Source organism: Berghia stephanieae, chromosome 8 (genome assembly GCF_034508935.2).
Source record: "Berghia stephanieae isolate SIO BIC M18660-M18661 chromosome 8, UCSD_Bste_1.3, whole genome shotgun sequence".
Lineage (NCBI taxonomy): Eukaryota > Metazoa > Mollusca > Gastropoda > Nudibranchia > Aeolidiidae > Berghia > Berghia stephanieae.
The window spans coordinates 20,578,762-20,602,241 of NC_088367.1; the positions used below are offsets into that span (position 1 = coordinate 20,578,762).

General features: G+C 34.7%; 1 protein-coding gene across 1 annotated transcript; it reads left to right on the forward strand.

Moving 5' to 3' along the window:
* Positions 1-2,610: 2,610 nt before the first annotated feature.
* LOC144978332 (uncharacterized) lies at positions 2,611-14,485 on the forward strand. Its single transcript, XM_078924225.1, has 4 exons — positions 2,611-2,753; positions 5,499-6,227; positions 6,979-7,162; positions 7,910-14,485. Exons 2-4 carry the CDS (start codon positions 5,507-5,509, stop codon positions 9,216-9,218), a joined length of 2,214 nt encoding a protein of 737 aa, XP_078780351.1. The 5' UTR covers positions 2,611-2,753; positions 5,499-5,506; the 3' UTR covers positions 9,219-14,485.
* The last annotated feature ends 8,995 nt before the right edge of the window (positions 14,486-23,480 follow it).

Below are 23,480 nucleotides of genomic sequence, written 5' to 3' on the forward strand. Positions count from 1 at the left end.
TAAGATAATAAATATATTATAATTTATTAAAATGGAAAGGGGGAGGGGGGGGGGGTTCATATATATTCCTTTTGACGTTAAAATTTACGATTTGCCATAATATTTTGTTTCACTCTTATATGATGCCAGTTTGAGGCAGTGGGTTAATTCTTAACCAGTTAACTGCCGTACTCTGGAAAGACACGTATTTAAAAATTTGGCCAGAAAACTGGTCCCTCAACTCGTCCCTCGATTTAAATGACCCTCATCTTGGCAAAAACTTTCAAACCTGGGACCTCGCGAAGTCTTTGCTTAGTCTCAGGTTTGAGAGCTTTTGCCAGGATGAGAGTCATTTATATCGATTGATATTCGAATGACGAGTTTCCGGCCAAATATTTAAATTAATACGTATCTCTCTCCAGAGTACGACAGTTAACTGGTTAATGTATTGTTAGCCTCGGTTGTAACCATGGACCAATGTATTGTTCTTTCCAAAGAGTGACTTTAAAGTGCATCAAGCAAGAATATGGATTCCATTTGTAAACGATTAAAAAAAATAATAATAATACATTAAAAAAAAAAAAACAACAGTACAGTAGGAATGTGACCGTGGCATTATATTCCAAGTCCATTGTTTAAACGAAATATTATTTGTGCTTACACATATCGGAGTGGCATGCCCTAGAGAAGGATGCACTCTTTGTTCCTTACTTTCCATATTTGAGTTATTTATATTGTTTTTCCTACTTACAATGTTGTTGAGATATATTTGTATATACTCTAACTTATACTCAGTAATAAATCTGTTCTCTCACATAATATAATCACTTAACGCTTCTGAGTTGAGTGATTCCACAATATTACTCTGGTGTCCCGTCAAAAACACAACATTGGCGACGAGGATTTTTCACCTTTATCCTGCGCATCTGCCTATCGGAGCGTTAAAAAAAAAACCCAGCACAGTAGGAAAGTGACCGTGGCATCCCATCAATGTAGATGCTATGCTGCGGTTTCCTTAAATTTATCATCTTGTTATATTTCGAACTCAGTTTATCACGATCATCTAGTTATTTTCCTATCATTGGCCGCGACTACTATCGACATCTTTGCTTTCCTTCCTCTTCGCCCCCTCCCAAACTGCCTTACACTAGGATCAGTCCACCTCCTTCTTATCTTCATTCTGATGACACTGCTGCGGAATTTGATGATGATGATGACGACGACTACGATGACGATGATGATGATGATGATGATGATGATGATGATGATGATGATGATGATGATGATGATGATGATGATGATGATGATGATGATGATGATGATGATGATGATGATGATGATGAAATTAATTTTGACGTCAAGTGATGAACTTGGTAACACAACAGTGTTGTGTGGTAATGTTTGAGCTGCTATGTGGTCTAGTGGTATGACACTCGCTTTCGGATCAGAAGGTCCTGGGTTCGAGCCTCGCTTGGCGCATAGTTGAGTCCTTGGAAAAGGCTCTTTACTCAAATTCTCTCACCATACTTAGTTTGCGTTGTCTCTGTCGGAAAATTATTGTAATATCGTCTAACAGGCGTCATGTGTCGTCCTCCATGCTAAGTGTTGCTGTTGACCAGGGACCTCTTATAAAGCGCTTTCGGCACGTTTAGTGGATATTGTGCTATATAAAAGCAAAGCTAAAAAAAATCTCAATTTTAATTGAGAAAAAGAAAAGATAATGATGATGACGACGACGACGACGACGACGATGATGATGATGATGATGATGATGATGATGATGATGATGATGATGATGATGATGATGATGACGATGATGATTGTGACGACGACGACGACGAAGACGACGATGATGATAATGATGATAACGACGAGGTGACGACGGAGATGGCGATGTATATATCACCATCGTTTTAGCCGCTGTGGTCGCCGACATCGCCACCACCACAACCATCACCACTACAATTATCATCATCATCATCATCATCATCATCATCATCATCATCATCATCATCATCATCATCATCATTATCATCATCATCATTATTATTATTATCATCATCATTATTAAGTCTCATCATCATCATCATCATCATCATCATCATCATCATCATCATCATCATCATCATCATCATCATCAACAACAACAACATCATCATCACCATGACAATAATATCAAATTTGAAATCATTATATGAAAGTCATAAACTGACATAAAATGGCAAGGTGTCTAAATAACCCAATAGGCTAGACTACGTGACTCACTGATAACCGGAACAGGCAATAATAATAATAATAATAATAATAATAATAATAATAATAATAATAATAATAAAATAATAATAATAATAATAATAATAATAATAATAATAATAATAATAATAAATAATAATAATAAATAGAATAATAATGGTGATGATGATTGATGATGATGATGATGATGATGATGATGATGATGATGATGATGATGAGATGATACTACTACTACTACTACTACTAATAATAATAATAATAATAATAATAATAATAATAATAATAATAATAATAATAATAATAATAATAATAATAATAATAATAATAATAAATCGAATGACCTCCCTTCCCAACTACCGCTAGAGGGACCCGCTTGTCGTTTTCGATGATGAGATGATTGCGTTGATGACGATAGCGATAATTACTTCCTCCCAAGCTTGCACAAAGAAAGAGGATCTGAGGCTTTCAAGTTCCTATGCAGTGTAAATAAGTTGATATTTCAACAATTTACTGCAACCTTGGTAAGTTTGAATTGATAGAAAAGTAAATGTTGGCTATTATGATACCGTAGATGATTGTTTCGATAACGGCTCGCGATGATATTGAAAAGAATGTTTTTGAGGTTTGTGTGCAGAGTGAATAAGCCGTTCTCTAATGTATGCGGTTGACCCAAATATGGGATTTTACTCATTTGTGATACTTAATCCATCTAATCCATGTTATTTTACAAACTTTTAAAGAGATGATTATGTTTTAAATTGGAACTTTGATAAATTATCGATTGAACCATCGTTATTTCTACTCTGATTTTAGACTATCGATCGATTTCCTCAGGATAAAAATAGCTCTGCTCACCCACAATGAATCAAGGGGGGCGACTCTCGAAATCTTACTTGCCTAATCGGGGGAAGAGGTTAAGATATTTTTTATTTTATACTAATGACCAACACAGTTTATCGCTTTCATTTGCATTTAAATTTAATGAAATGTCTGATTATTTAAACACAAATTGATCCTTGATATGAGAATCAGATCAAATCCAAACTTGCTTATCAAAATCAAAGTCAAACGATGGGCGTCTACCACATACTTCTAATTCTCAGCAGTATTTTTCTCCTAATTTGTCTTTACTCTTACTCACCACCTCTATAAAATGTTAAAAACAATGTCAGTGTAGCCTAGACCAAAATAATGAGGTACAAATCTAGGTGTACTTAAGAACAGGTCTGATAACCCCAATGGTTATGGGCTCATTGTTGTAATGGCAATGGAAATAGTCTCAATTGGCTAAGGTAATTTGATATCTCAAAAGTGGAAATTAAATATGATTTTTGACATACAGATATGCCTTTAAAAACCATTTAATATGATACCATACTTTTAGATCTAGGATAAACGGTTCCAAAGTTATGATGATTTTACTACCCAAAGTTTACTATATTATTTGCAAAGATTAAAACGCGACTTTAGTGTGGGGAAAAGAGGGTTGGTCATTGGCGGCCTAAACATATTGCGCTGCCTTCAATCTTGATTAAATTTGGCATAGACATTGATAAATGAATTATCTAGATAAATTTTTTTTTTTTTTTTTTTTTTTTTTTGCAATCTAAATTTTGGAGAAAAAAAAAATAGAAGTTTTAAAATGTAATGACGAATTTTTTATCAAAGATTATAATGTTTGACATAATGAGCCTACATTGATTTCAATCACATAAATAGAAAGCTTTTTCTCTGCTCTTTAAAATAATCTCAGAACCATTCAGATACTGTGAACAATAATGCAACAGTGGTTATGTGAAATGGTGTTATTCAAATTTTAACCCAAACTAGCGCTTCAATTTTCCAATGGCTAATGGGCACCTGTCTACAGGCTGAAATAATTTAAATCAAGCTTACGATTGTGCTCGGTTATCAGACTGCTAATAATAGATACACGTCGGTGAAAACTCTGGAGGCTAATAATCTGAATTGGGAGAAAGATTCGGGTATCCTATTCCCCAAAACCTTAACTGCAACTCTCTCTCTCTCTCTCTCTCTCTCTCTCTCTCTCTCTCTCTCTCTCTCTCCTCTCTTCGTCTCTCTCTCTCTCTCTCTCCTCATTCTCCTTCTCTCTCTCGACTCTCTCTCTCTCTCTCTCTCCTCTCTCTTCCTCTCTCTCTCTCTCTCTCTCTCTCTCTCTCTCTCTCTCTCTCTCTCTCTCTCTCTCTCTCTCCTCTCTCTCTCTCTCTCTCTCTCTCTCTCTCTCTCTCTCTCTCTCTCTCTCTCTCTCTCTCTCTCTCTCTCTCTCTCTCTCTCTCTCTCCTCTCTCTCTCTCTCTCTCTCTCTCTCTCTCTCTCTCTCTCTCTCTCTCTCTCTCTCTCTCTCTCTCTCTCTCTCTCTCTCTCTCTCTCTCTCTCTCTCTCTCTCTCTCTCTCTCTCTCTCTCTCTCTCTCTCTCTCTCTCTCTCTCTCTCTCTCTCTCTCTCTCTCTCTCTCTCTCCTCCTCTCTCTCTCCTCTCTCTCTCTCTCTCTCCTCTCTTCTCTCTCTCTCTCTCTCTCTCTCTCTCTCTCTCTCTCTCTCTCTCTCTCTCTCTCTCTCTCTCTCTCTCTCTCTCTCTCTCTCTCTCTCTCTCTCTCTCTCTCTCTCTCTCTCTCTCTCTCTCCTCTCTCTCTCTCTCTCTCTCTCTCTCCTCTCTCTCTCCTCTCTCTCTCTCTCTCTCTCTCCTCTCCTCTCTCTCTCTCTCTCTCTCTCTCTCTCTCTCTCTCTCTCTCTCTCTCTCTCTCTCTCTCTCTCTCTCTCTCTCTCTCTCTCTCCTTTTTTTTTTTTTCCCCCCCCAACCCCAAACGGCCAAGCGAATATGACTAAGGGAAATAAGTCCACCAAACAAAACCAAAAGCCAAATCATGTTTTAAAATTTACACAAAGGGTGTTCATTTGCGATGTGGTGAATGCCGTATTCCTTTTCTTTTATACTCAAATAATTGGTTTTGTAACTGGTCTTAAAAAATTGTTCTATATCTTTGTCCTCCTCAACTCTCCCTCCTTAGCTTAGCTACATTTTATTGTATTTTTTTCCCTACTAAGGCTTAAAAGTTTAGAGCTTCTTCCCGCCTTTCTTTTCTTTCAGAGGAGCAGAAGCTGGTAATAATATTCAAGCTTTCCCAAATGTTCTCATTCCATTTGTATAATTTCAGTTCTTTTTTGTTTTTTTTTGTTTTTTATAGTTTTTTTTTGGTGAAAATTTATATCCAGATTTGTTAAATTTTTTAACATCTTGCTTTTACCAGACTGTGAAATGGAGCAGTATGAGGCAATGATGGACAGTAGTCAACTCCCTATTCCTACCAGTAATCCCAATGCCCTGTCAAGCTACCAAGGAGGGCCCATATCCTTCCCACAATTCCCAGACAATGATAACAACCCAATGACAAATTCAGCAGCCTATGGGAACCTTCCCCCTGGAATGACAGTCACTGGCTCTTATCCAACCACCCCAACTACTCCTGGTGGGAATGGTGGCAGTGGTACAGGGGGTGGTGGTGGTGGTGGTGGAAGTGGCGCTGCTGGTAATAATATCAACATGGGTGGTTACAATGCATCCACTCCTACACCAGGATCTCATTCTCAGACATCACCATACACAAGTAACTCGACCACCTCATTCTCCATGCCTTACGATCCTCCGTCTAACATGCAAGGCACTCCATCTTTACCTCCTATGCCCACTCCTCCCCCACCGACCCATACTCAGCACCAGCAGTCAATGAAACCCATCTATTCATGCACATACTGTGGACTCGTCCTGTCATCCAATAATGCCCTCATTGAGCATAAACGAATTCACACAGGAGAGCGGCCTTATGCATGCCAAGTTTGCAACAAGCGTTTCACTCAGAAGGCCCATCTCAACATACACAAAAGAATTCATACAGGGGAGAAACCATATGCTTGCCACATTTGTCACAAACGATTTGCTCAGTCCTCACATCTCAGTAGCCACAAAAGAATACACACTGGTAAGTGAACAGTTAGTTTTTATACCAATTTGTTGCATTGATGTCTGTACAAATATGATGTGTCATAATTGAAGTTAAAGCAACAGCTCTGTTAGGGACAGAATAGATGACAATGATTGGCCTCGACTCTGGTTGTGGCCATTGTGAGCCACTGTCTCAAAACTATTAAGTCTAGATAATGTAAATGCTGAGGATTGAGAAATCACTTGAGTTTTGTTACATTTTCATTGAGGTTTATGATGAATATTTCTTACCCAAACTCTGAAAACCTGCAATTTTTATAGTTTTATTTATTTTAGCAATTCCCAATAATTTTCGGTACTGGTTCAGTCCAAATTTATGGCAAGTTGAGGAGTTGGGGTGATTTGTCACTTTTTTTGGTATTTAAGCTCGAAGTTCACATGACCACATTATTTGACTGAGTTTTGATCAAGTATCAGCAACAGTCAGGGACAAAAATAAAAACATCAGAGTAGGCCCAAATGAATTGGGTTAAAAGATAGGTCTAGAGAGGTTCCTGAAAATTACAAGACTACAAGAAAACCTCACAGGTTGGGGAAGTGATTTGCAAATAATAGGGGCAGATTTGCTGAATGATTTTACTGAAACGTTTTTATTTTTTATTTTTGTCTATATTATATCTATAATATATATATATATATATATATATATATATATATATATATATTTTTTTTTTTTTTTTTTTTTTTTTTCATGAACTCACTAATAATCTTATTTTCTTTGCTCACAGGTGAGAAACCATTTGTGTGTGGCATATGTCACATAGGATTCACTCAGAAACAGCGATTGGACGTCCATTTGAAGAAACATATGGATAGACCTGTGCAGGACATGATACCAAATGCTAGAAGGCAGCCACTTGTCATGGCCAATCAAGCCAGGATAGGAGATCGCATGGAAGCCTATCGGCAAAGGTGAGTATCGATATTCATGCTTTTCCAATTTTGTCATAACTTAAGCTTGAATTAATATCTTACTATATTTAGGAAAAGAGCAGTATCAGTATCAGTGATGCAATTGATGGTTCAAGCATGTGTTGCATCACTGTTATTGCTCTTTTGGTAAAAGGGATATTGCTGTACTTTCAAATAAATGAATAATGAGAAAAGTTATGAGCTGATGGAAATTCAGTCTCATTGAAATTATAAAAAAGAGTTCACAATTTAAAATCTTTTCATTTTTTTTTACTGATTTTCATATTTCAGATTAAAATTTGAAGATCAATAACTCAATCAGTCCTCTCTGTACCTTATGAAACACAAGACACTAGCAAAATTATTCCAGGTATCTACTGTCTTGGAGTAGCCGACTGAGCTTGTGCATCCTCCCTCATTTCCTCTTTTACTTTTGTGGCTTTGTGGTCTTGTAAGACAATTGCCGTTTGACCTGTAATTCCCTGATTCAAGTCATAATCTGGCAGTGCAAATTGAATCCATTTAAAAGGCTCTTAACTCACGTTCTCACCGTACTCTTGTGTAAAATTAGTCCCTAGGTGGTAAAAGCGTTGTCTCTGTAAAAACAAAGCATAATATCACCATACAGGCATCTTGTTTTGCCTTACACGTTAAGTGATGCTGTTGGCTAAGGGCCTCATGTAAAGTAATTTGAGTTCGTTTTAAAATAAAAAGAAGTTTAATTTTTATTTAATTCCTTATCCCTAGTCTGCCAAGAGATGACTCTGTGAACATGATGCATATGGTTGGACAAGGTATGCCGTACATCAAGCAAGAGATAGGTCTGGGGGAGATGGCTAGTCCAAATGGCAGCAACAACCCTAGCCACAGTCTTCACCATCCTGCTATGGATTTCAAGGAGGAAACTGTAGCAAGGCAGGACAGTCGTGACCAACACCAGCAAAGGGTAGATGATGGAGGAGGACATCCAATGGACTCAGGGGATAAGAGAAGAGAGCAGCAGCAGCAGATGGAAGGGGATCCTCATGACAGAAATCAAAATAATAGGCCTGATGCCAATAAAAATCCAAACATAAATGCTCCCAGCTTCTCATCAGAAGGAATGTTCTTACACCCGTCGGGTTATGTAGCATATGGTGGCATTGAGGATGATCAAGAAGCAGCAGATCAACAGCAGCACAGTTCTAGAAGTAGTGAACTTTCGTCTGCTAACTCAGTAGCTGTTGGTCAACAGCAGCAACAACAAAATATGAGCAGTCCAACTACCAGTGGTCATCGCAGAAAATCTTCTTTTGTCAGGAAGAGGCAGAGCGAGTCCCCAGACAAAGATAATGGGGAATCAGGTGAAAATTTGGAAGTTGTGAATGGTCTTCATCGGTTTAACGCATTGAATCAAAATCCAGATAATATGCATAATGCAGGAATAGGCACTGGTGGAACCACTGCTCAAGGTGGTGCTGTCGAGGACGATGATGATGACGAAGATGATGAAGATGTTGAGAATGGAGTGGGAGAACATTACAAGGATACAGGAGAAGTCTTGGATGACAAAAATGACCCACCCTATCATGGCAATATTCATAATACTCCTCGTAACCATAATGTCAATTATAATGATCACCCAGGTTTCAGGAAAGTTACTGTCCCTGTCAGCAATATTGGAATGATTGAGACAAGATCTCAAGCAAGGAGGAGCAGCTCTGGTCATGATGAAATGGTCAATGGAGGGGACAGAATGGTACCAGGGATGAATCCTGCACAAGCACTGAGCTACGCCGGTCCTGCTAATTCTTATTCCAATTCTGGTCTAGTCAAAGTCAACAATAGAATTTCTTTAGTCAATTTCACAGCTGACGAGTTGATAACTCATTTGATGAAACGAGATGATGTTCATTGCTGTCAGTTTTGTTGTTTGATTTTCCAAGATGCAGCCATGTATCATATTCATCGTAACATGCATGACAAGCAAGACATTCGTAAATGTAACATGTGTGGCAAGATGTTGCTTGATAAGTATGATTTCACTGCACATTTTTTGAGCATGCATCAAAGTTAATTCTGATTCTTTTAAAAGATGTTGAATAGCCCGCTTGAGTGATTAGTAGGTATTATTACCCCCTATACAACTGTTGTTTCCTTCCTTTTGGATTTTTTCCTTGTCTTGGTTTAAATCAACAAGTTGACTTGCTAAGGCTGAGATCTTTCATATTGAAGAAGATAGTTTAGTAAAATTGAACCATGAGTTCTTTTTCATATCTCAGAGAGGTAGAGATATAAATTTTCTTGTAAATTATTTCTTTCAGTGAATGTGTTTTCATGAATATTGGAAACCATCTGAGTGTTTTTCCTCTTTGCATGGACTCCACTTTGTCTGTGCATGGCCTCAAACTAGATGTGCAGGGTAGATTAATGTCTTGACCTACTTCTTTACTAATTTTGAAATAGCCTCCTCATCTTCCACTTCCATTTTAAAAAAATATTTTTTTTGTGTTTGTGTGTGCCTCTAACCCAAGGTTGTTTCAGGCGTTTATCTAAATCTATATAACTAGTCTGTATATAACTATCCTATGGGTTATGTACTACATTCCTTTTATTCATTTTGTCAAGGCGTTGATTTGACAAAAAAGCAGGCTTGGTTACCAATTGGAAATTGCACTTTGTAATACATAGTTTTTTTTTTGTCCAAAATATGCTAAATATGTGGAGATATATTCTTTTACAAAATATCTAATAAGCAAATTGTCATCATCAATTGGAATTCTTTAGAGCCTATATTTTCAAAATTTGGACACATTCCAGGGATGTGGAATGGTGCATTTTATTACCAGAATGGGTCATGAGCCATTATACGACATTCAAGCCCACCTCTACTGCTACCATGATCAAATCCTTGTCATAACTAAATATGGCAACCCATCTATTGGAATAAAGTTATGATTCATCATTTTGAATATTATGAAAAGATATAACATATATGCTTTGCTTTTGGATAAACTATGAAAAAGTCAAAAATAAAGTCACACGATTTATGTTGGTATTCAAGTCTGCCAAAGGTATCCTTACCAGCATTAACTGAATTGCACTCTCCATTCAGCATGATTTAAAAATATATATATATAATTATCTTTATGTTGTCATTCTCCATTTTTGGAAAAAGATTTTTGATTTATTGAATCAGAATGATGAGCACATTTTTTAATTCTGCTAATTTTTGTGACCCATCATCCCAATTTGGTATTTTTTTTTTTTTTTTTTGGTTTTGAAAATGTAAAAAATTGCAGTTGAAGTTCCTTTTTAACACATCTAAACATTTAAATGGCAACCGAACGAAGGTCTTAAAATTAATTTTCAGCATTTTGGTCGCTGCATCATGATAACAGATAGAGACTGTGGGTCACATATTACAATGGTTTTGTGCAATGTTAAATATTTATTGATTTTTGTTATTTCAAAACGATGATTTAATTTCTAATATATACTTTGTGATTTTATTATTTTTTTATTTACCAATAACTGTTACAGTCCATCCGCCTTTAAGCTCAGTCATCGGGAGTTGGCTTAGGCATGCTTGAGTTCGAGGTAGACATTATCCAGATATTTCCGTGAATAAAATTTCATGAGTTATTTCCATTTGTTAGTAGTCATGATCGCAAAACACCACACAATATTGTTGCATTATTTATCGTTACATGCCATAGTGGGGTTTGTTTGGTTTTGTTTTGTTTTCTTAATTCATCAGGGTAAAAATGGAATAACTCAATTTGAAAAACATAGAGTAATTTGTATTAGGGGTGATGTTGGTGTTGGGGAGGGCCCATCTTATTTATGTGAAAAGAATTCAGTAATTGAGCTATGGTTGCGGTGTGGAACAATACCCTGTTGCACAACTCTTGTAATTGCCTCGAATTCAGATGTGAGACCAGTTGATTTCATTAAGACATGAATAGTGATCGAGCTTTGTAACATCTCCAAGACGGCATTCTGGTTGCCACTTCTACTTAAAGGTTGCTTTCTCTCGAGTGTATTTTGGACAATTTCACTGTCCATTAATTCACCAGTCCATAAAAGGCAGTGGATACGATAACAATTAATCAGAATCTTGAATCGCGGTCTTGTATTGAAGTGTGCCTGAAGCCAAAGTTACCCTGCTTAAAGACTTGTAGTTCATATAGCAAATAATTTGGTAAGATCTTATTTTAGCGTGCCTGAGGCTAAAACATGCTTAAAGGCGGCATGGTCTGTTCAAATTCAGCTATGTTTGAATGCAGATACTATAATCAAAATCTATATTGCTACAATTATAATAATTCGTTTTTATAAAGTTGGACCTAATTTAAAACTCTTATTTTAATGTAAATACAAAAGGACCTCAAATTGTTGGAGGAGCAGATATAATCCTGAGAATAATTTAGATGTCTTATAGTTGGTTGTATCCCTCTCACAGTATTGGAATATTGGCCACCCGGGCTGGTGGATTTACATCGGTCCACGTCCATGCTATCTTTTTTATCACCCCATATCATAAGCTGTCCTTTTTACATGACTTTTATGTCATTGTTCTGGTAATGACACCATTTGATTTCACATTGGGCTTGCCAGAAGACCTTTGCTGGGAAGGATACAATCAAATTGGTGTAAGAGATGATATTTTTTTTCCTTGTAAATTATCTTTTTTTTTTATATTGTTTTTATTTACAATACTCATATGTTTTGTAACTATGTGATCGTACCATTTCTGACAAGATACTGTGTTTGTCAAGGTGAGATATTAAAGTATTCTGAAGCAAGACACACAATAGATTGCTCTTGGAATCTACTTCTGTTTCATGTTTGAACTTTCTTACCTTTCCTTCTGTGCTTGAATTTCAGATCTTTAATCCATTGAATATTTAGTCATCTTTCTCTGCACTGGTGCTGAAACTGAAATGGTTTGTTTGTGTCGGAAGAGCTGTAAAATTCTTAAAAGCAAACAATCCAAAATTTTAATATACATGTATAAAGAAAGTAAAGATGAAGAACAAATAGAGTGTTTGTCAAGACTCAGATTTGGGATCAATAAGAGTAAGAGAAGACAGCATTAACAATTAACTTTCAGGTTTCACTTTATCAAAATACAAAATTATTTTTTGATGAAAAGGGGAGACAATTGGTGAATGTTTTGTTTATTTTTTCCATTACTTTAACCCTCTCTTAATTGGTCCCCCAATTTCATCATTAGATAACTTATGTGAAAAGGAAATACAAATTGTCAATTTTCATCCATGTCTTATCTTACTGAAGTATCATTATAAGCTGAAATTTATCCTTTTGCGTTAAAAGTATAGTACTTAAAGACTACTATTACTTGCTAACCTTTTGTTAGAATGCTAATCTATTGTGTAGTACTCTCTGCCAGATCAAACATAACTCATTGCTGGATACTATAGACAAATGAGTCTGCGGGTAAGGAATTAAAGTCAAACTTAAACACACTCTTTTGCTTGTGGGGCAAGTGCTCTACAGAGTTATCAAGAACTTTTGGCTTACTAAGGTTTCATTTTCCTCTTTAGTCTTTACCGAGCTTAGTAAAAAAAAAAGGAGAGAAATGTAATGCATTTAATGTTGGCATACTTAGTACTTTGCAATCAGTTAATGAATTAAGAAAATATCTAAAACTTATCGAAGGCTGTACTCAGCATATTGCTTACCCTTTAAATTGATTTTGTCATGTTAAAGGTTATTTTGAAATGGCAGAAATAATCGTATATTTCATCAGAGTTGATTTTCATTGTTTGATTGAAGGAGTAGTCCCTATTCAATGTACATCATTTAATTTACAGTAGACCTTGGATTCTTCAATAGGGAGCTTTTCAAACAAAATTTGTGGGTTTTTTTTTGGTTTAAAAAAAATAAATCTATTTTAATATGTAATGGCGTTCTAGTTCTAGCTTTAAAAAACAAAAACAAAACAGCAAACTGATCTTCATAGTATCCAGGGTTCGCTGTAAGTTATTAGCTGTTCTTGCCACAAAAGATGACTATTCATTGATTAAAAGTAGTGCAAAAGCTTTTGTTATATAATGCATTGAATACATGCCATGTTATGTTTATGAATTTGTCAGACATTCTTTCATGGTACTTTCTGTTGTCTCAAAACAAAAATGCTTCCCTTCCCTTTTAAAAGTTAAAGGTGCTGATTGTTGTGATGTCCTACTTTCGAATCATTAATTTATTTATTTTAATTTTTTTTGTTTTGTTTTTAGTTTTTAAAATGATGTTACATTTGTTTGGTATTGTCATCATTGTTCTTATTTGATTAAAATTTAAAAAAAAAGAAATTCCATTCTGTATTAATATTGAATCGACACATGTATAATTGAGGTTTGAACGTTTTTTGGGGGTTATATTTGTTTGTTTGTTTGTTTGTTGTTTTTTTGTTTTTTATTTTGTACATTACAGATCTAAAAGTTTTAAGATTTTCGTTTTGTAGACTCTTTACTTAAATTTCGTTCGAGTCCATTACTGAGTTTACTTTTCAGTATTTTTTTCCAAATACTTTTAAGCAATTAAAAAACGAAATTCTAATTATTGCCTCAAAAGATTATTGTCAGTTTATTTTAATTAATTTGTGGACAATAATTTTGGGACAAACAGTGCTGCAAATTTTTTGTGCCAATCATTTCCATCTTATTCTTTCATGTAAAGCATTTTCTTGCAGGATGAATTAAAATGAAACAGCTCCCATAATGGGCTGGGAGGTCACTTGCTGTGTATTCTATACCCCTGTATGTTTTACAACTTGTTTTCTGTCTTTGTTTTGGAATGAGATTACTTCATACTTGGTTTTGTCCTGGCCCTGGCCGGAGTCCTAGCTGGGAGGGAAAAAGTCAAATGCATAGTTATTGTTTTGGGAGATGATATTTTTTTCCTTATAAATCATCTTTCTGTTATGTATTATTATATTTGTTATTTTCAATGTATAATGTAAGCATTTGAGTGTATTCCTCTTTGTTGGATTTTGTGCTTGTGTCCGGATGAGACTTATAGGTGATCTCAAACTAAGTACATTGGTGGTATGCTCTTGGAATCTACATCTGATACCTATTTGTTCCCAGTTCCCCTTTGTCTTACTTTCTCTTGGGTGCTTTAATTGTAATTCTAGAACTTTTTACTATCCCATTTTCTTCCTTTTTACTGGCGCTGATATAACCTAAATGTATTGCAAGCGCCATAAAACCCTTAAAAACAAACAAACAAACGATCGCCTATAATCTTTTGATTATCCCATCATCCTTTCACACAGCGCAAAATAGTAAATGTTTCCTCGTGTCACGCAATAAAAAATGTTAAAAACTAATAATCTCATAATTTCTGCTGAGGTTTGAACCCCGATAACTTTATGATAAACCGCACCCAAAATTTACCCTTCGTACAATGACTCTCTTTGTATGTAATATTTTGTTGAATATTTTTATTTTCTTCTATCCCCTTATATCTGTTTTCCAACATGCTTTCTGTCTTTGTCTTGGGATGAGATTACTTGCTTCTGTCCTGGCCCTGGCCAGAGTCCTGGCTGGGAGGGAAACAGTCAAAGTCAAATGCATCGTTATTGTTTTGGGAGATAATAATAATAAAAATAATATATATTTATTGTCCTCAAAAAAGTGGCAATTTGTCATTTGGTTAGACATTTATAACACTACAATATTGACATAGACACACTGACACAGATGCACACTAGTAACATAGTAGTCATCGAAAAAAAAAAACAACCCCGACAACAACATCATCAGATGATGTTTTTTTCTTTGTAAATCATCTTTCTGTTATGTATTATTATATTTGTTATTTTGAATGTATAATGTATTAAGCATTTGAGTGTGTTCCTCTTTGTTGGATTTTGTGCTTGTGTCCGGATGAGACTTATAGGTGATCTCAAACTAAGTATATTGGTGGTATGCTCTTGGAATCTACACAGTTCCCAGTTCCCCTTTGTCTTACTTTCTCTTGGGTGCTTTAATTGTAATTCTAGACTTTTTACTATCCCATTTTCTTCCTTTTTACTGGCGCTGATATAACCTAAATGTGTTGCAAACGCCGTAAAACCCTTAAAAACAAACAAACAATATTTTTATTTACTTTTGTTGTTGTTCTTTATTAAATTTGATTGATTATTATTTGCGGACGTCCAATTAAGCAGTACAAGTTATTATTTAGCATTGATTCATTTTTAATTATCTGCTTCAGTTTTTAAATGCTTTTAAAAATTATGTATCATCGTTTTATTTTATTTAAACTACGTAATTTAATGAATTCATCCTACTGTTCAGCAACAGAATTCCGCTGCTAAGTTCATAGAGTTAAATATCTAGTCAAGATAATTGTGATTGAGAAACCCTAATTATTATATCTGTGCAGTAGAACAAATGGTTGTGCTGCTTTATATAATTTTCTCTTTTGTAAATACATTTTGTTATTATTGTATCATTTATGGACAAATCATGATTACATTTGATTAAATCAAAAAGTGAATTATGTTCTTAGAACAGGGGGATCCTGGTCTCCAAGGCCTGTGGGCCCATATCCCTTCTAATGCTATCCTATATCCATTAATGTTTTCCTTTCCATATAGCTTTTTGTCTGTGTGCTGGAATGAGACAGGTTTAGCTCAGGGCCTGCATTTGGTCTTCTCAGAGAGGAAGGCAGTTGGGCTGATATGTCTGTGAGCATTATATTGTTATTGGCATTATATTATAAATTATTATATATGTTGGATTAAGTCTGACACTGAAAATTTAGTTTTATATCATATTTTAAAACATGTGACTTCAATAAATCTCTCATTCAGAAGGGTGAATGCCATTTCTTAAAAACTTGAAAAATTTAAATTTCATAATTGTTATAATTTTTACAGCAAACGCAATTTTTCAACAGCCAGTTCATCCTGACATCATTCCAGGTTGAGTCATTGGGTCGTATAAATATGTTAGCATTTGAGTTTATCGTATCCCTTATGGTGGCGGGCCTATGCTTGTACCGCGGATGATACTTCAGGCCTCAGACTAGACACACAAACAAATTGCTCTTTGATCTACTTAGCCTCGTTATTTTATATGTATTTTCCTTGTATTTTTCTTGGGTTATTTTAAAAACATCCTATCGGCGTAATAGTACTAGCTATGGTCTTTTAACTTTCCTCAAATTTTCCCTACAAGTGTTCAAGCATCGTAAAACCCCTGAAAATGAAACAGACGAACAATAAGTAGCAAATTGTTTTATTATTCCAACTATCCGATTTAACCATGTGGATAGAGCCATTTTTAAGTTGTGTTCATTTCTATCCAAATTATTACATTATAGTACATTTAAAATTGAAATCCTTGAAAATAGCTCTAGTTATATTGATACATTAAAATAATGATTGCACAAATACAAACTCATAAATTATATTTGTTGTACAGGATGTCTTTTTATTTTGTTTTGTATTTGTTGTTATTTTGATTTTTATTATTCATTATATTTTAATTTTATTATAACTGCATTATTATTATTATTATTATTATTATTATTATTATTATTATTATTATTATTATTATTATTATTATTATTATTATAATTATTATTATTATTATTATTATTATTATTATTATTATTATTATTATTATTATTATTATTATTATTATTATTATTATTATTATGCCTATTTTTATTATGCCTATTTTTATTATTATTATCATCATCACCTTCATCATCATCATCATCATCATCATCATCATCATCATTGTTAATATTATTATATTATCATTATTATTATTATTATTATTATTATTATTATTATTATTATTATTATTATTATTATTATTATTATTATTATTATTATTATTATTATCATTATTATTATTATTATTATTATTATTATTATTATTATTATTATTATTATTATTATTATTATTATTATTATTATTATTATTATTATTATTATTATTTTTATCATCATTGGCAAACACAGTGTATGGATAACAGTAAAAGAGATGACTTGATATTATCTTATTATATTTTACTTTCATACTATTACTTTGAATTATTTAATAATAACAATAATAGCAGTAGTGTTTTGCTATTGATTTTGTTCATTGCCAAGTGATGAAAGCACTGCTTCAAATACAGAGATTTTAATTTTAATCGCTGTCGTCATTAGTGATCTTTAGCAACATGCATCATCGCGCCGTAAAAAAAATAATGTACTGCTGTGGTGTAGAGGGATGGTTAACCAGAAGTCCCAGGTTTGATAGATTTTACCAAGATGAGTGTCATTTAAATTGATCGATATCTGATGTACGAGTATTCTGACCAAATTTTTAAATACGTATCATACCAGAGTTTGGCAGTTAACTGGTTAAAAAGCCTTATTTCATGTCCTCAATTAGATCGAATTTTGGCCCCCGAATTGACATCTATTCCCCCCCCCCCCCCCCCCCCCCTTCCATACTCATACCTTTTTTTTCCAGGCCTTCCACCATTACATCAGGTGAAAAAGATATTGTAATTTTACAGAGAAATTGATATATTATATAGGATCAAATTGACCAACACCACATCACTCGTTAAGCACTTAAAGATAACTCATATCTAATTAAGCGTAGAAATATGTGCATTTTCATTTGATGCAGATTTTCCCTCCCAATTCAGATGTTTTTACTTTAAATATACAAATTTATCGTTTGTTGCTTATGACAGGTCTAGTCTGCCTTTAGAAAGGCATTTTGCATGTATCTTCCTTGTACCGGAATGAACGTTGAATTTGGAGGTCCACTGATGCTAAGAGGCAGAATCATCTCTGTTCGAAAAGTTGTTTTAGTGCAACACAGGTGAATTTCTCGTCTTTTGTGTTAAATGTAAGCTGTTCCTGCATATTCATATGGAGATATTTTTTCTATAACATTAAGAGCTTAGATTTTTTTTCTGTGGGTAAGCTCTTTATAGATGGAAAATAGAGAGCGGTAAGTGTCCCTTGAAGCCTTGAATAATAACAAAAAGATAAAAAATAAATAGCTAGGCTCTCTATTTTCATCTTATTATACTGTATTGTATTAGTAATATAATTATTTTCTTGTGTTAGTACTGGGTGGGGTTCCTGACCTCCCATAATGGGCAGGGAGGTACTTACCGGGTCTTCTATCGTCCTGTCTGTTTTCCAACATGCTTTCTGTCTTTGTCTTGGAATGGGATTACTTGGTTTTGTTCTGGCCGTGGCCGGAGTCCTTGGCTGGGAGGGAAACAGTCAAATGCATAGTTATTGTTTTGGGAGATGATATTTTTTCCCCTTGTAAATCATTTCTCTTTTATGTATTATTATATGTATTTGTTGTTTTGAATTTATAATGTTAGCATTTGAGTGTATTCCTCTTAATGGGATCCTGTGCTTGTGACTAAATGAGACTTAGGTGATCTCAAACTAAGAACACCGATGGTATGCTCTTGGAATCTATACCACTTCCCTATTTGTACCATTCCCCTTTGTCTTACCTTTTCTTGGGTGCTTTAATTGTAATTCTAGAACTTTTTACTATCCCATATTCCTGGGTAGGGATCCTGACCTCCCATAGCGGGCAGGGAGGTACTTACTGTGTCTTCTATCCCCTTATATCTGTTTTCCAACATGCTTTCTGTCTTTGTCTCGGAATGAGATTACTTGGTTTTGTCCTGGCACTGGCCGGAATCCTAGCTGGGAGGGAAACAGTCAAATGCATAGTTATTGTTTTGAGAGATTATATTTTTTTCCTTGTAAATCATCTCTCTGATATGTATTATTATATTTATTTTGAATTTATAATGTAAGCATTTGAGTGTATTTCTCTTTGTTGGATTTTGTGCTTGTGTCCGGATGAGACTTATAGGTGGTCTCAAACTAAGTACTTTGATAGTGTGCTCTTGGAATCTACATCTGATCCCTATTTGTTCCCAGTTCCCCTATGTCTTACTTTTTCTTGTGTGCTTTATTTGTAATTCTATAACTTTTTACTATCCCATTTTCTTCCTTTTTACTGGCGCTGATATAACCTGAATGTGTTGCAAGCGCCGTAAAACCCTTAAAACATAAAAACAAAACATATTCCATATTCTCCCTTTGTACTGGTGCTGATATAACCTAAATGTGTTGCAAGTCATTGCAAACACAGTAAAACCCTTAAAAACAAAAAAACAAAAGAACAAATACTTTTGTTAGTAAGGATACTGATTAACCGCGTTCAATGAATTCCTAATATTCACCTTCTAGTTTGTGAGCATTTGTCAAAGTTGGCTTTTTAGATAGTGCAGCTATGTGGTGTAAAAAATAATAATCTAGAGCTGGGTGGGGATCCTGACCTCCCATAGCGGGCAGGGGGGGGGGGGGGGTCCATACTGTGTCTTCTAACCCCCTATGTCTGTTTTCCAACATGCTTTCTGTCTTTGTCTTGGAATGAGAATACTTTTTTTTGTCCTGGCCCTGGCCGGAGTCTTAGTTGGGAGGGAAAAAGTCAAATGCAAAGTAATTGTTTTGGGAGATGATATTTTTTTCCTTGTAAATCCTGGGTGGGGTTCCTGACCTCCCATAGTGGTACATACTGTGTCTTCTATCCCCTTATATCTGTTTTCCAACATGCTTTCTGTCTTTGTCTTGGAATGAGATTACTTGGTTTTGTCCTGGCCCTGGCCGGAGTTCTAGCTGGGAGGGAAACAGTCAAATGCATAGTTATTGTTTTGGGAGATGATTTTTTTTTCCCTTGTTAATCATCTCTCTGTTATGTATTATTATATGTGTTATTTTGAATTTATAATGTAAGCATTTGAGTGCATTCCTCTTTGTTGGATCTTGTACTTGTGTCCTGGTGAGACTTATAGGTGATCTCAAACTAAGTACATTGATGGTATGCTCTTGGAATCTACATCTGATCCCTTTTTGTTCCCAATTCCCCTTTGTCTTACTCTCTCTTGGGTTCTTTAATTGTAATTCTAGAACTTTTGACTATCCCATTTTCTTCCTTTTTACTGGCGCTGATATAACCTAAATGTGTTGCAAGCGCCATAAAACCCTTAAAAACAAAAACAAAACAAACATCTTTGTTGGATTTTGTGCTTGTGTCCGGATGTGACTTATAGATGGTCTCAAACTAAGTACTTTGATAGTGTGCTCTTGGAATCTACATCTGATCCCTATTTGTTCCCAGTTCCCCTATGTCTTACTTTTTCTTGGGTGCTTTATTTGTAATTCTAGAACTTTTTACTATCCCATTTTCTTCCTTTTTACTGGCGCTGATATAACCTAAATGTGTTGCAAGCGCGTAAAACCCTTAATAACAAAAACATTTCCTTGTAAATCTTCTCTCTGTTATGTATTATTATAATGTTATTTTGAATGTATATTGTAAGCATTTGAGTGTATTCCTCTTTGTTGGATTTTGTGCTTGTATCCGGATGAGATTTATAGGTGATCTCAAACTAAGTACATTGGTGGTGTGCTCTTGAAATCTACATCTGATCCCTATTTGTTCTCAGTTCCCCTATGTTTACTTTTTCTGGGTGCTTTAATTGTAATTCTAGAACTTTGTACTATCCCATTTTCTTCCTTTTTACTACTGGCGCTGATATAACCTAAATGTGTTGCAAGCGCCGTAAAACCCTTAACAAAAACAAACAAAATCTAGAGGGCCTACTATTTTCTCTGCTCGTTATATATTCAATATACTTATGGGTTACTCCAATTTTATATATATATATATATATATATATATATATATATATATATATATATATATATATATATATATATATATATATATATATATATATATTTATATATATATTCTTAATGGGACCTAGTTTAGTTAACAACGCGTGATCATGTTGTCAAAATTCTCTAATGTCATAATTATAGTCAGATCCTATCTTTATCAATAAAAATAAGCATTATTATATAGATTAAAAATAAAATTTTGCTTGAACGGAATATCATGGTTGTAGTTCCTCGTTGCTTGTACTCATCGTATGAATACTTGTCTTTGTACTAGAATTGGACCACTTCGGTCGATGGAGTTTTCAACTATCCCCTTCCTTTGTAATGTTTTTTTTTTATTTTTTTTTTTTATTTTTAATCCCTTCGAATTATGTGTCTTTACCAAGTGGCTTCGTGTCCTTGTAATGGAATCTGGACAGGCTTTTTAGGCCTCCCGTGGTGGACATAGCGGTGTCTTGCTGGGTCTTCTATCCCTCAATTCTTTTTTCTTTTCCATGTTGTTTATGCTATGGATTGAAATTGCAATTTTTTTTGTGTTTTTTTTTTTTTTTTTTTTTTTTTAAATTTTATTATTATTTTTTTATTTTCAGTCCTTTATTTTTCTTCTCTTTTGCTGGGGACCTTAAGCTTTAGGGGAGTCAGTCAAATATATGGAAGTAACCTTTTTCTGAAAAATGATTTTATGAATTTTGGTCCTCTGTAAATGATCTCTGATATATACTGTTATAGTCACTAGTTTAGAATATATTGTAATTTGTAAACATTTGATTGTTACTCCATGGCGGGATCTTTTGCTTGGCCTTGAATAGAACTTTTAGGTAATGTCAAAATAGGCACAAGGGCGGATTGCTCGTGGAATCTTCTGTTCCCTCTATTATGTACCAGTCGCGGTTGTCTTAGGGTTTGTTCTTTTCTTTTCTTTTTTTCTTTTTTTTTTTTTTTTTTTTTTTGGTGACTTTTTTACATCAGATAGTCGTTCTGCCCCCTACCGTCCACTGGAGCCTTGTCACGCCTTACGAGCCTTACGGGAAATAATCCGTCCAAAACAAGCACCATAAATAATACCGTTTTCAAAGAGAAATGTCGCAAAATCTAAGACACGGTGGTATGTTTGGTTATGTCAACTGGTTTTTCCCCGGCAAGAAATAGTACCCATGTTTTAGTGATGTTAGTTAATGTGATACAATTTTACCCTACCGACCAAATTCTTCTCTATCCTTCCCCTACCGACCAAAGCCCAATCCTTTACCGACCACCCGCTTATACCTAATCTCTTCCATTGTAGGGTATACACATGTGTGTATTTGGTACTCTGGTGTAGGAAAAAACACATATGTGTATTCAGTACACTGGTGTAGGAAATACACAGTTCCTATAATGAAAAATTGTAGGCAGAGTTTGGCTTTATTGTATATTTTGGTGTTAAATCTTTTGCTTTTGAATTATATTACCATAGTAATATTTTTGATTACAAAAGAAACCAAAAATAATAATAATAACAACAAAACAACCAAACAAACCAAACACCCCCCCCCCCCTCCCCGAAAAACAAAAAAACAACAAAAAAACAAGAAAACCAACACCAAAAAAAAAAAAACCCCATTCATTTATTGATAGTCTATGACTTGTTTGGCTTTTTTCCATTCAATATGGCATTCCAAATAATAACCCACCAGCCTGTGTAATAACAAGCAGAGGACAAACAATACAACAAGTTGAATGTTTCAAATATTTAGGCTTCAATGTAACATCCAATGGAAAATCAGATTGTGAAATAAAGAAAAGAATAGGTATGGCGAAGAATGCATTCAACCAGCTGCATACAATTATGAAAAACAGGAATATTAGCATGAAAACAAAAATCAAAGTCCTGGATTGCTATGTACTGTCTGTGCTGCTATATGGTTGTGAGAGCTGGACCATAAACAAGACCATGGTTAAAAGACTGGAGGCAGTGGAAATGTGGTTTTACAGAAGAATGATGAGGGTGTCATGGATGGAAAGGAAAAGAAATGAAGAAACTTTAGAAATGGCAAACAGAAAAAGATCACTGATAACAAAAATCATCAAACGCCAAATGGAATTTTTAGGACACATTATCCGCCACCCTGGTTTGGAAATACTCGCCTTGACTGGAAAGATGAATGGAAAAAGAATAAGAGGAAGACAAAGAATAACGTATTTGAAAGGGATAAGAACTTGGACAGATGAAGCTGAGAAAGGTGGCGCTGCTTTAATAGAATTGGCAAGAGATAGATCAGCTTGGCGGAAGATGACCTCCGACGTTTGCTTCAGATATGGAACTACATGAGATGGCATTCCTGGTATTTTGGCTTGAGGATAAGCACTAACTGATAATAGATATCAGTTTTGATGCTCACAACTAAGTAGTTGATTATGATCTATAATCAGTACTCGCTCTTCTAAGTCAGCGCCATATTGTTGACGATTAATGCTGCTCTGTAGTTTACCTTAGGTATATAGTAGGCGGATAAGATGTCTTTGAAAGCTTCCATGTTGGGCGCGCAGACAATTTCTTATGGGAGGCTGTTCCTTTCCTTTTGC

Bases quoted from the DNA above. Each gene is read 5' to 3' on its own strand.
- LOC144978332 (XM_078924225.1), top strand. From the start codon at position 5,507: ATGGAGCAGTATGAGGCAATGATGGACAGTAGTCAACTCCCTATTCCT. The intron at 6,228-6,978 runs GTAAGTGAACAG...CTTTGCTCACAG, and splicing joins CCACAAAAGAATACACACTG to GTGAGAAACCATTTGTGTGT. The intron at 7,163-7,909 runs GTGAGTATCGAT...CCTTATCCCTAG, and splicing joins ATGGAAGCCTATCGGCAAAG to TCTGCCAAGAGATGACTCTG.